We start from the raw sequence: 12,686 nt of genomic DNA, 5'->3' as shown, positions 1-12,686 counted from the left end.
ACAAATAACTAGGGAAAATAAACATATAAAAACAAATATCATGGAGATTTTGGGTAAACAAATATCATGGAGATTTTGGGTCTTCGGACTCTTGTTGTTGTTGTTGTTTTGTTTGTTTTTTGTTCCCGGCCTAGAACAACACACAGACAAAATACAAGTAAATCGGAGAGAAAAGACATGATCGCCCCCTCCCCCTGTAAATAAAACGGAGAGAAGAAACATGGTCAGTGCACCTGTGTTCATGACATGACGCTACTTGTCAAACCAGAACAGTCTTTCTTCAGCCTTTTGTACAAGTTCACATTTAACAGAATTTGGTATGATAATAATAGCAGCTGTGCTCTCTGTCTGCGCCCTTGTTAGCATGACGACATTTATGATGTACTTGTACTCAAGAGACAAAAACCTTTTTTACCAAATAGTGGGACTGCCTAAACCTTACTTGGCAAAGAAAACATCATAGTTGGGTACTATGAAAATTTAATATTCTATGACTTATAGCTGGTGAAACGATACTAGAAAATAAATTTTTAACCGAAATATGCAATAGAGAAATACATCGAACCTCGGAAGTGGTGAGGCGTTCTCACTCAACAATGCCGGGGAGCTTGGTGCATTGGCCACGCACGATACAGCGTACTGTAACATTCAAATTCCCAGCACGTAAGAAAGCTTGCTTCACACTCGACATGCAAACATACATTGTTTGAAACTTCTGACTGCAAATTGCACGCCAATAACGTTCTCTCACGAAGAGACGAAACACAATCGGCCCACCATGGCACTTACATGGTCATACCAGAAAGGTGTTTCTTCAGTCTTGTTTTCAAACTCAACATGATTTGTTATAGGGGTAGCAGGTTCATCCTCTGTCCGTGCGCGTGTAAACTAACTTCAAGTCGTCCAAGTCTATTACATGCACAAACTAGAGTTCCACGACCTCATACCTTCGCCAAATGATTTTAACATTTATGACTGACATATTAGGAGTGTTTCTCATCAATTCTAAATCATACCAGTTGATTCTCTTAAAATATAACATGTCCAAAGTATGAGGTTAACAAATCATGAGCTTAAGAAAGAAGGTTATGCTAATATTTATCATCAATTATGCAAATGAGGCCCTTATCAACATAATTTGATTCAACGATGTTCACATTCACATAACTTACCGATGCCACAAAAACAGTATTAAATGTATGAAATTGCCGTCATTTGCCAGTGTGGAATAATACAAGTTACTCATTAAGTATGCAAATTAGGCCCACATTTGCATATTTTCTATCTATTAACAGTCCTCTCTTCCTCAGTTACAATTTGAATAGTCATATCATGCAACAAAGTGGATTTTTAAATTGCCTCATTAATTATGCAAAGTAGAATATGATTTGCATAATTATCGTCCAATCATACTAAGCATCACACAAGCTATCCACATACCAAAAATCATGACCATCCGTCAAGGCCATCTTGTTACAGTATTTTAAATGCCAAGCGAAAAAAGACGACTTGTGTATTAATTATCGGGACTGCCAAAGCGTCACCAGATAAGAAGAACATCTTTGTTTATTTCAAGAAAACTTTAAAAATCTACGAAATGATAGTATTATAACTTATGAAATCGTTTTATAAAAATGAAATTTATACCGCGATAAGTGATTAAGAAAACATATCGAAACATGCTGTCTGGGGTAACTAACTCACAAGAATGCACATTACTCACTCACTCTCACTCATTCATTCACTATCTCTGTGTCACTCACTCAACCATTCAACCGCTCACCCCCATTCACACAAGTCTAAAAGTAGGTAGTCGGACGTCCTGGCTCAACGTTACCGAAGAGATTGGTGCATTTGTTCTGGTACCGGCTTTCACCTGGTACAGTCTGGACAAAAATTCCCAGCACCTACGGCAGATTGTTTCCAACGGGCCGGGTGATACCAAACATACGATGTTTGAAACTTCTTCTGCTCATGACAATTTGACGAGAATAAATTTCTTCCACGAAGAAAAAGAAGCGTTATTTTCGCACCAGTAATTATGACATGGCATCGCTTTAAAGCTTACAGTCTTCAGTACAGCTGCGTTCTCTGTCCGTGACAACTACTTTTCTTTCAACTGACTCATTTTCAAGAAGACAAAAGGCCGGCACCACGCCTTCTTAAGCATGACATGCCTTAACATCGCACGGACTATTACTGATCTAATTATGTACAATTACGCTGTGTTTTGGACCACTGACTAATGACAATGCTAATAAGGATGGTGAATGATCGAAGTCCATGCACATAGGTGTCATCTGCATTCATAATATACATGTACATGTCCATTTCTTGTTTTGTCGATAAATAGTATTTTTACAATGATGATGGAAGCGCTGAGTAGAGGGTCAATGCGTAGAGATCGTCGGCGCCTCTAAATATACGACCTATACCATGCTGACACACAACTATTATACACATAAGAAATATTACCTCGCAATTTTGGTCTTGAAATGTTGGGTGAGTTATTGGTTGAGTAAGTTAGTTGGAGTGAGTAAGTTGGTGGGTGGCTGAGTGAGTGAGTGAAAAAGTGTATGTTTTAGTTTTGGAGTGAATGGGTGAGTGAGTGAGTTATAGTGAGTGAGTGAATGAGTGCATGTGTGAGTTTTTGGTTGAGAGTGTGTGAGTGAGTGAGTGAGTGAGTGAGTGATTGAGTGAGTGAGTGAGTGAGTGAGTGCATGTGTGAGTTTTTGGTTGAGAGTGAGTGAGTGAGTGTACGGGTGAGCTATTAGTTGTGTTTAGTCAATTGAATGAGTGAGTTAGTGAGTGTGAGTTTGTGTGCGTGTGTGAGTGAGTAATTATAGAAGTGAGTGTTCGTGTACATGTGCGTGTTTGTCGCGAAGTGTATGTGTGCGTCAAAACAGTTTGCTATTTATTACTCCAACTTCAACTTAAGATATCCCCAAATAATCCCGATGGGGGCAAACTAGGGGGGGGGGGGTCCCAGGCTAAGGCGGACAGGCCTCCAGCCTCACGGTCGCGGAATGACTCAACGGTGGGAGCCGTAACAACCGCGCCAGGCAGGGCGTTCCACTCGGGGGTTGTGCGGGTCAAGTATGAAAATTTGTAAGAGTCTGTTCGGGCGTATAGTGTGTGCATATATGGTGTATCGGTAGGCCAGTAAACTGGTCATAACGTACAATGTAAAGCAAACGTGAAGACAACTGAAGTGTAGCTCACAAAGTTATGAGTAGAGTTGAAGTTATGTCAGCGAAGTAGGAACAAATATGACACATCAAGTAAATACAGGGTTCAATGTAATACCGAGCATCGCTAGTGAAACCAAGTAGCCGATAAGAGACCACTTACTTGGTGGGCATGCAGTCAAGAGAAAGGATAAGTAGCATTTCACAATTCGCCACATGCATATACCAGGCAAATTCACACTCAGGGTCAAAGTTGTACCAACTCCGGTCAACATCCTTTAAGAAAAAACAAACCCACCGCTCACATGCTCAGAGAAGATCATAAGCACATCTCAGATACACTAGAATCCGATTAAAGTGTGGGTGGGCATTATGGAATCGAGCTGAATAGTCAACATGTGGCCCTCAAAATCGTTTACCTTAGTAAGGACAATTCAAACGCCAATCAGATACAAACGAGTGCCTGTGTGACATAAGGCAGGGAGCAGTCGTTTTGTAAACTTCAGCAACTGCAAGTTAACCACCAGAAGTATTTCTGGAGGGCATAAATCCTACTAAAATGCAAATATGACACATCAAATAAAGCACAGGCTTCGATGTAATGGAGAGCATCGCTAGAAGCCGATAAGAGACCACATGATCGGAGGACATGCAGTCTGGAGAAAGCCCAAGTAGCATTTCACAATAGACCCCTTTCCAAATACCGCGGCCATTTTGAATCTAGCGCGAGCGCGCATAATTCGAGCGCGGGAAAAGTAAACCTACGGTAAGCGGTAAGGCGTCCCCAATAGAAAGCAGCGTTGGGTCATCTTCTGCGGCGAGATGTTTTCCTCCTCGGTGAAATCTATCGATATATTTGCATGTCACAAGTAGATAATATTGTTGTGGACACTTGGACTCGATATCGGCCAGTAAAATTGTGAATTTCGGCTACTTTTCCACAGTTCCTGCCGGGCTGTTGAGCGCGCGCTACAGTGAAAAAAACTCTAATATGTTTACACCGCGTGCTTGTGGTTTCCCTGATAATGTTAGCTAAAGTCGAGAAAAAATCCCACAACACACACACTTTTCGGACTGGGATCCTTGTAGCTACGTAGATAGAAATATACAGAATTTTACCAGTTGTGACCGTAATTTAGACGATGACAACTTTGCTTGGGAAAACTACGCGCGTTGGGCGCTCGAGAAGGTCGTGTGTTCTGTCAAGCCTTTCTTAACATAGCTTCGTCTGCAGATATTTTATACTTCCACTGGATAAAATCCCACAAAAACGTGAAAATGTAGGCTTGAGCTCAAGGTCCTTTTGGTTAGGAATTTAGCAGAGTTTTGGCGGCTTCTTTTGACGCGTTTTCTGAAATATCAAAACCTAAAGTACGTGAGTAAAGATGGAGTGTTTTCACTATGCGCCGTAATATCTTAAAATTTCCGTCGGATGACATTTCAGAAACGTGAAGATATAGGCTTGAGGGCTCTGCGAGTAGAAATTTGACGGAACTTCGGTGGCTCCTTTGACTTTGACCAAGGAGGTTTTGCTTTGACGATATTTTAGTGCCAAGATTAGCGTGAGGAAGTTCGTTAGTGAAGCAGGGGGCGTGTTTTCTTTGTAGCGTTTCATTACATCACTTTTCGCGGAAATATTTTAGACCTCCGCAGGATGAAACCCCACAAAAAAGGAAAATATCGGCCTGAGGTCCTTCAGTCCTCAAGCCAATATTATCTAACTTATTTTTCGGTTCCATCCGGCCAACAGATATCTTGAATATTGCCGCGCAAAATGATTTAAAGAAACGCCACATACAGTGGAAAACACACCTTCACTCAAATACTTAGAGTCCTCAAGACTAAATTCTTGGCATCCGAAAAGATCGTCAAAACAGCCGCCGGAATTCTGCCAAATTTGAGGACATTGAGCTCAAGCCTATATTTTCACGATTTTGTAGGATTTCATTTGGCGGAAATATAGAATATTGCTGAGCGAAGTCGATGTAGCGCTGCACAGAAAACACGACCCTCCCCCAAACTCACTTAATTTCAAGATGATGTTGTCATTGTCACGACAGCCAGGCTCAACAGTTATATATATACCTCAACGTAGCTACAAGGGTCACAGCCCGAAGAGTATATGTTTTGTGGGATTTTTTCTCGACTCTAGCTAGCATTATTAGGGAAACTACAAGCACGCGGTGTAGACATATTAGCATTCTATCACTGTAGCGCGCGCTCAACAGCCCGGCAGGAACTGTGGAAAAGTAGCCGAAATTCACAATTTTACTGGCCGATATCGAGTCCAAGTGTCCACAACAATATTATCTACTTGTGCCATGCAAATATATCTATGGATTTCACCGAAGAGGAGAACATCTCGCCGCAGAAGATGACTCAACACTGCTTTCTATTGGGGACGCCATTGCAAAGCTTTACCGCTTACCGTTTGTTTACTTTTCCCGCGCTCGAATTATGCGAGCTCGCGCTAGATTCAAAATGGCCGCGGTATTTGGAAAGGGGTCTATTCGCCACATGCATATACCAGGCAAATTCACACCCGAGCTAAAAGTTATTCCAGCTCTGGTCAGCATCCTTAAAGAAATAGCAGGAGTAAAACTATGAAAGAATCACATCACATGCTCAGACCATAAGTGCAACGCACAACTAGGAACAATGGAAGCGGGGTTGACATAGTTGCATCGAGCTGAATATCCAACAAAGGTAAATCTTCTTACATTAGCAAGGAAAATTTCAAACGCTCAAATTATTACCGACCTATAGACATAAACGTTACAGAAAGCATTATGCATGGTACAAGTACGTGTGATACTGGAAGAGACGGGAAAAAGGCCAAGCTTGCAGCAGAGCCCAACACCACAATGTGCCAGCTAAACTGGTGCAAAATGCCGTATTGCCGAAGCGAACCTGAAGTATTCATCCGCATAGAATCAGTTGGCTCTTTATGACCAGGTCAAAGCGAAAAACAAAAATAGGACTTTAGCGCAAAGAAGTAGAAATGATACTTGTTAGTCACCAAAACCAAATTCTTGACTTAACTGACAAAGATGTTAACTATTGGATCAGGGAGGCGAGGTCCTATTTTCTGTTGCAGAATGATATCAATCCACCTGTGTCAGTGATACAACATCCTCGGCTAATGTACCGACGACTGGTAGCATCTAATTGACAGACCAGACTAGTCAGTCACAATTAGCAGATGGGCCAATAAGTAAAATAACGTTTATCGGCCCGACCAATGAGAGAGCCGTTGCATGCCCATCACATTTTTGCATTTCGTTTTGTCTTTGTTATTAATTTCTGCATCTTTACCTCAGGATATTTCAATCATATTGGTTTAGGAACATTTACTTCAAACCCACATGCATGTTTCCTATTATGAAATAGCTTTCTGTCTGAAAGATTATGAATAACTACTTTATTGCCTATACAGGCTCCCATTTTGTCTGCTCATTAACTTGACTTGATCGACGGAAGCCGTTTGATGTCAGCTACTGATATACATTGATCTTGCCTACATGTCAGTCTTATAGGTGAGGCTTTACCGTCCTAGGCGGTTCATATTCATGTGCAGATAAAAAAGAGTACCTATCTAGATAAAGTATATTTAACCGTGTAACTAAGAGAAAAATTAATTTTGTTTTATTGAGATTTTTAACGCTAAATTTGAATGTCTGAAAGTGTATTATGTTTATTTTTACACTCAAATATAAGATGATGGTGATGCGGATTGATATAAAGAGAACGCTTTGGTCATCAGTGGAAATTCGGCTGTGAGCGCCACTAACTCGGCAGAAATCTGGCACGACAGATGTGTGTTGTGTCCCTCTTGGCGCGCCCATGAGTAGCTGTGGTGGATTTTGCTTTCAGGTTTGGCTCTGCTTGAGCGATTGAGGCTGTAATGATTTTGGTGTTCGTGCCCTTTTTTCATCGCTGGTGGTGTAATTTTGAGCTAGAGGTAACGCACGTGCGGGTGCCGAGAGCCTGGCAATCTTACGTACTTGTTCGGGGGCTGTGGTTTACGTCTTAGTTATACTTCTGCCACATTCTGCCTGTCTTTTTTTAATTGTTAATTGTCTGGAATTTTGCTGCGCTGGAGCCTCAGTGCGAATCGCGACGTGTTTCAAGACTGTTCTTGATTTGCATAGTCACCCTAATTTGCATTTGATAGGGCGCCGTTTCAAGCACGTTGCTACTTCTGAGTGGAACTTCCCACGCCGTTTTCTGTATACCGATTCAGGAGACATCCTGTCTCTATAGCGGCCGTTTGGCTCTGCCCTGTGCTGTGCCTTTGTGTGTCGTTTTTCACGTCTTATGAGGGACGTCATCACTATGTAAACGACAAGAACTTACTGTGCAGTCATCTCTTTGGATTAGGCCAAAGCCATACTGAAGGACGTTGAAATTCAGGGTATCAGGTTGCCTGGCGGGCGCGAAGTGAAGCTTTCGCGAAAATGCGGTCGACAGTTCTGTAATAGTCACGACTAATGGTTCAATTCTCCGTAATTCTTTGTGATGTGTACAGCAAAGGATTAGGTTTCCTATTGACAGAGTAGTTCTATGGCGGTGAATGGTGGCAGAACAAAGCTGATTGCCCATTGAAAGGTCTTCAAGTCAGTTCGGTTGTACTTTCGTTTGTAGGGGATTGGTCGCTTTTTTGGTTTGATCGGTTTGCGGGATTCTGGCTCCTCAGTGTGCAGGGGCGCTACTCCCAGTTTACCGCCCTGCATCTAGGTGGCGATGAGTAACTGTAACTGAGGTTATGAAATGAACTACATGGTACTGGGCTCGAGGGCATGCTCTACCAACTCTATTCTGAGCGCTTTTTCACCACAATGCTAATAACGTTTTATAATTTTGTAGCTGAGGCCAGTACTGAAAGACCCAAACCTGAACGGTCAGACAGTTTGTTGTAGAACTTTTCAAAGGTTGAAGTAATTGACAAATTTGCTGCTTTCATGACCTTTTTGCCAGAACCCCGACTTTGTAGGCAGCTTAGATTGCTGCGCTTCTGACACAATGACCGGTAAACTCATTGGTGTCCACACCTGCATCCACTGCGACGAACCTTTGCCACCGTGGCCGATCCCACGGCATGGTAGTATAAACTTTATCAACACTACAGTTTATTTTACCCCCACTGGGGTTCCCATCCCTTCTCTCCCTATCTACATACAAGATAGGCTGGAGTGGTCGGAAGTCGTGTCCGCTATCTTGTATGACATGGCTGTTTTGCCTCGATGTCTGCACAATTATGGTGAGGCGAGGGCTCCACCAACCGGGATGTCGCACAAACCACACCTTGTTTTCGCCCTCCTCTTCATCAGACATCAGTTTTTTTTGGTTCCCCCTCAAGGAACTCCAGGTCATCCTTACTCAGAATCTGTTTCCCCACCTCTACCCTGTCAATCTCCAGCTAAAACAACAATATCAAGAGTTAGATGGGAGCCCTGACATATTGATCATTACCTTTTGCTGCGGTATATGTCAGCAGCCATTAAAAAAAAATATCATATCGTTCTGGAGAACTCGGACCTAAGCCCAAGGTTGTTCTGCGAGGCTTCACGTATAGCAGCCATCTTCTGTCTGAGCTATGTAGACATAGAGAACCGTCGAAGTTGGTCAAATCAACAGCTGGGAGATGAAGAATTACCGAGGCGAACATCGGCACCTGTGCCGGTGGAGTTTAGTGCAGGGTTTTGAGAATGTCCAACATGTTGGACGAGTTGTTGTTCGCACCCTGACGTTTCTTGTATCTATCCGGAGGAGGACATAAACCGAAGAGCAGTTTCTTGCTTGTCTCAATTTCCACCTCAGTGTATGTCCCACAGCAGACTTTCACGATGAGGTCGTTTTCACCTAACATTTTTACGTGCAGAATACAATCCTTACAATGATATTATACAAAACAAAGTCAATTCACAATTGCCCGGTCAATGACAATGATTTTATCAAATAAGTCAGTTGGAACATTTTTGGCTACAGGGACACTTGCCACGATACAGGCCATGACACTATAGACATTTCGAAAACTTTGCAATGGACCCATAACACATGCATTGATTGAGCGTCTGCAAAAGATGCGTGCCTTTCAGAGTGTAAAGATAAAGCAACTCACAGAAATGTTTGTGTATTCTACAAAGCTACTTGGAAATTACTTGTCTTTTAAATCATCAATTGAAAAATAGAAAGGTTTCTTGGGCACCAAGAGAGCCGGAGGCATGATAACATGTACATTTTGGGGTAAATGCTTGGCAAAAGCCAAGAAAACAAGTGTTTTAGAACTGGAGAAGAAGACGGAGAAATGTCTATCCTCCTCAAGAAGTCCTCCTCAGAGTCTGACAGACACACCGGAGTCATGTCCACTGCCGGAGGGTGGAAGAACCTGTGTGCCTGCTCCCTCTGCTGCTGGGTTAGTGTCCCACCGTGCTCCATGGTGTAGAAGAAGAAGTGGAAACAGTCCCCGAACTTGTCCGTCCGTACGGACCAGCCGTACGCGTCGTTCACGTACAGGGGAGTTCGAAAGTGAGGCTGGGCGAAACTGATGGAGATGAACCGTCCAGCGAGACCTGGGTGTGACAAACAAATAACCATTCACAAAATAGCCTTCCTTACATGAAATGCTTATCATTAACCCTTGGCATGCTGCATCATAGAGCAGCAAGACTTGTTATACCTAAACCTCACTACGTTCAGGTTGGAAATGTAACACAATACAATGCTAATGGCGGCAGTAATTCATGTGGTACTATTCAAATCATCATCATCCGTTCTCTAGAAACAGCTATACTCTTATAAGCAGGATGATGGCAATTCCGTATCTACGGTAGTAAGTGTTAAAGTTGAGATGCAGAAACTTAATGGTTTGTCAACTCTGCAAAAAGATTTCAAACTTTTCTCTTTCTTACTTAACCTTCTCCATGGAGCCTTACCCCAAAACAAATACAAGTTTGGTGCCAAACGTCTACCTTAGCGGGCCGAAGGTTAAAGTATGATAGAAAAAATAAACAGAACTGTGCCGTTTCCTCGGGAACCGTCCAGGGGCTTATCTCTGCCACCATGAAGGCATCGAGCGTCCCTTTCTCCAGGACGACCTCGAACGTTCCATCCGGGAAGGTCATGGCGGCCATATTGTCGTGTTTGTGCGCCATGCGGCGGATGCAGGCCATATTGTCGTGTTTGTGCGCCATGCGGCGGATGCAGGCGGGGGAGTAGTCGATGTTCGTGATGCGGTGGAAACCGTCGCGGTACATGTCGGCACTCAAGGGGCTGTTACCGCAACCTGGAAAACAGAGGGTCAACGAATCAATACTAGATGGAATACTAGTAATACGAATTTTAAGTGATTTATGGATGTCACATTGTCCAGCTTCATTAAGCTTTAGGCTGTCTCAACAAAATGACATTTTTGTGGCCTGCCATTAATCATATAACGTTACTGTAAATTGTTTATTGTTGTTGTTTATTGTTGTTTGAAAGAACTCCACAAAGTACACAAAGTTATTTACTTTTTCGGTGTGATGAAGGGAGGTTTTAGAGGTATTTGAAATTTGTTGTTGAAACAATTCGGTACTACAGTAATCTGGTATTTCCATGAAATGAACGCCTTCTGGTGTTTTCGACTCACATTGCACGTCGACAGAGCAAGTTGCACTAAGTTCAAACCTCCTTTCTTGCTCCACAGATCGATATCATACTAAAACTAGTTAAATAAGTGATGTCTATTCTGGCTGACTGAGCAGCAGTATGTTAGGAATATAATTATTTGACAACCGTTTCAGGAGCACCAGAAAAGTTGACAAATCTTTTTTTTGAGAACGCACCCAACATCAAGATCTTTGACATTGAGCTAGTCATCATAGATCGGCATCTCTGGCCAACGTAACCCTTCTCTGTTTTTCCCCCTAACAAATCCACTGTGGAACAATGCTATTTGTTACACATGTAATCTTTCAGACACAAACAAATGGTATGAGATATTGACAAAGTCACTACAATCAGCATCTCCAGCCATTGTAACATTAACCTAATAGTCTTCTGCAAAGCAAATCCAATGCAGAAAGTACAACTGTCTGTTACACATTTAGTCTTTTACATAAACAAATAGTATTCCCTTTGTTCACATTGATTATTGTCATTAACGTATATCTCTATCTATTAAGCTACCTGAATACTTAATATCATAGAAATCCGTTGTTCCTTTGTTCAGTTATTCTCCCAAGGCACCGTGTAGTTGGCCAATCCTTCTTCGGGGCAGACGGAGCTCTCTTCCGCCTGGGTCTAATTTGGCACCCGGTGGTAGAGGAGGTCGCTATACTTAGACGAGCGAATGAATAGGCAGCGCTACTCTAAGGCTGCCTATTCTTTCGCTCGTCTCAGTATAAAAACCACCGTGTACCACTTATACCACAAGCTTTAGTGGAGCGCTGCCAATTCCTTCGCTCGTCTCAGTATGAAAACCACCTATACCACCGTGTACCACTTATACCACAAGCCTTAGTGGAGCGCTGCCCATTCCTTAGCTCGTCTCCGAATCAAAACCACCTATACCACTGTGTACCACTTATAACACAAGCCTTAGTGGTGCGCTGCCAATTCCTTCGCTCGGCTCAGTATGAAAACCACCTATACCACCGTGTACCACTTATACCACGGGGCTCAGAAGAGCGCTCCCTTTTCTTTCGCTCGTCTCAGTATTAAAACCACTTGTACCACCGTATACCACTGGTGCCACGGGCCTCGCAAAAGCGCTGCCTTTTCCTTTGCTCGTCTCAATATAAAAACCACCTGTACCACCGTGTACCACGAGTGCCACGGGCCTCAAAAGAGCGCTCCATTTTCCATCGCTCGTCTATAATCGGCACGCAGGTCGGCGTGTGTCTGGGTACATTCGCCCGCGATTTCGTGATGTCGACCCACACATGTCGGGCAACATCAGTTACGTGCGAGCAAAGGACGTTCGTAGCGCCGGTAATCGGCACGCAGGTCGGCATGTCGCCGTGTGACTGGATGTATTCGCCCGCGATTTCGTGATGTCGACCCACACACGTCAGGCAACATTTACTTGCGAGCAAGGGACGTTCGTAGCGCCGGTAATCGGCACGCAGGCCGCCGTGTATCTAGGTGCATTCGCCGGCGATTTCGTGATGTCTTACATGGAAGCCCCGCCGTCCCGTGATGGCCCTGGTTTACAGTAGGTACTGCACGGTCACCATGCCCTTGCTGTCCTTTGTTCTGCACCCTGCACACCTAAGGACATTTAACGTCGTCATGATTCTATTATGCCACTCCCAATACAGTAGGTATGGTAGGAGTGGGATATTGTTTTTCTCAATACAACACGATGCAGAAACGGTTGAATATTCCATATTCAATTCAATTGAATGATACATTCTTACACAATATGTAAACTACTTACATCAATATGAAAAACAAATGTATATTTTTAGTATATTTACATGCATAGATTTGTGCAATGCATAGCTTTGTGTCATT

General features: G+C 43.0%; 1 protein-coding gene across 1 annotated transcript; it reads right to left on the bottom strand.

The window, feature by feature from the left end:
- Window positions 1-8,877: 8,877 nt before the first annotated feature.
- On the bottom strand, window positions 8,878-12,184 carry LOC136437596 (EEF1A lysine methyltransferase 4-like). The gene is made up of 4 exons (XM_066432217.1): window positions 11,985-12,184; window positions 10,201-10,514; window positions 9,443-9,760; window positions 8,878-9,050 (listed from the first exon to the last, which is right to left on the bottom strand). Exons 1-4 carry the CDS (start codon window positions 12,182-12,184, stop codon window positions 8,878-8,880), a joined length of 1,005 nt encoding a protein of 334 aa, XP_066288314.1.
- Window positions 12,185-12,686: the final 502 nt, after the last annotated feature.

This window comes from Branchiostoma lanceolatum, chromosome 6 (genome assembly GCF_035083965.1).
Source record: "Branchiostoma lanceolatum isolate klBraLanc5 chromosome 6, klBraLanc5.hap2, whole genome shotgun sequence".
Lineage (NCBI taxonomy): Eukaryota > Metazoa > Chordata > Leptocardii > Amphioxiformes > Branchiostomatidae > Branchiostoma > Branchiostoma lanceolatum.
Note: the sequence above shows the minus strand (reverse complement) of the source record. Positions and strands in the feature narration are given on the sequence as shown.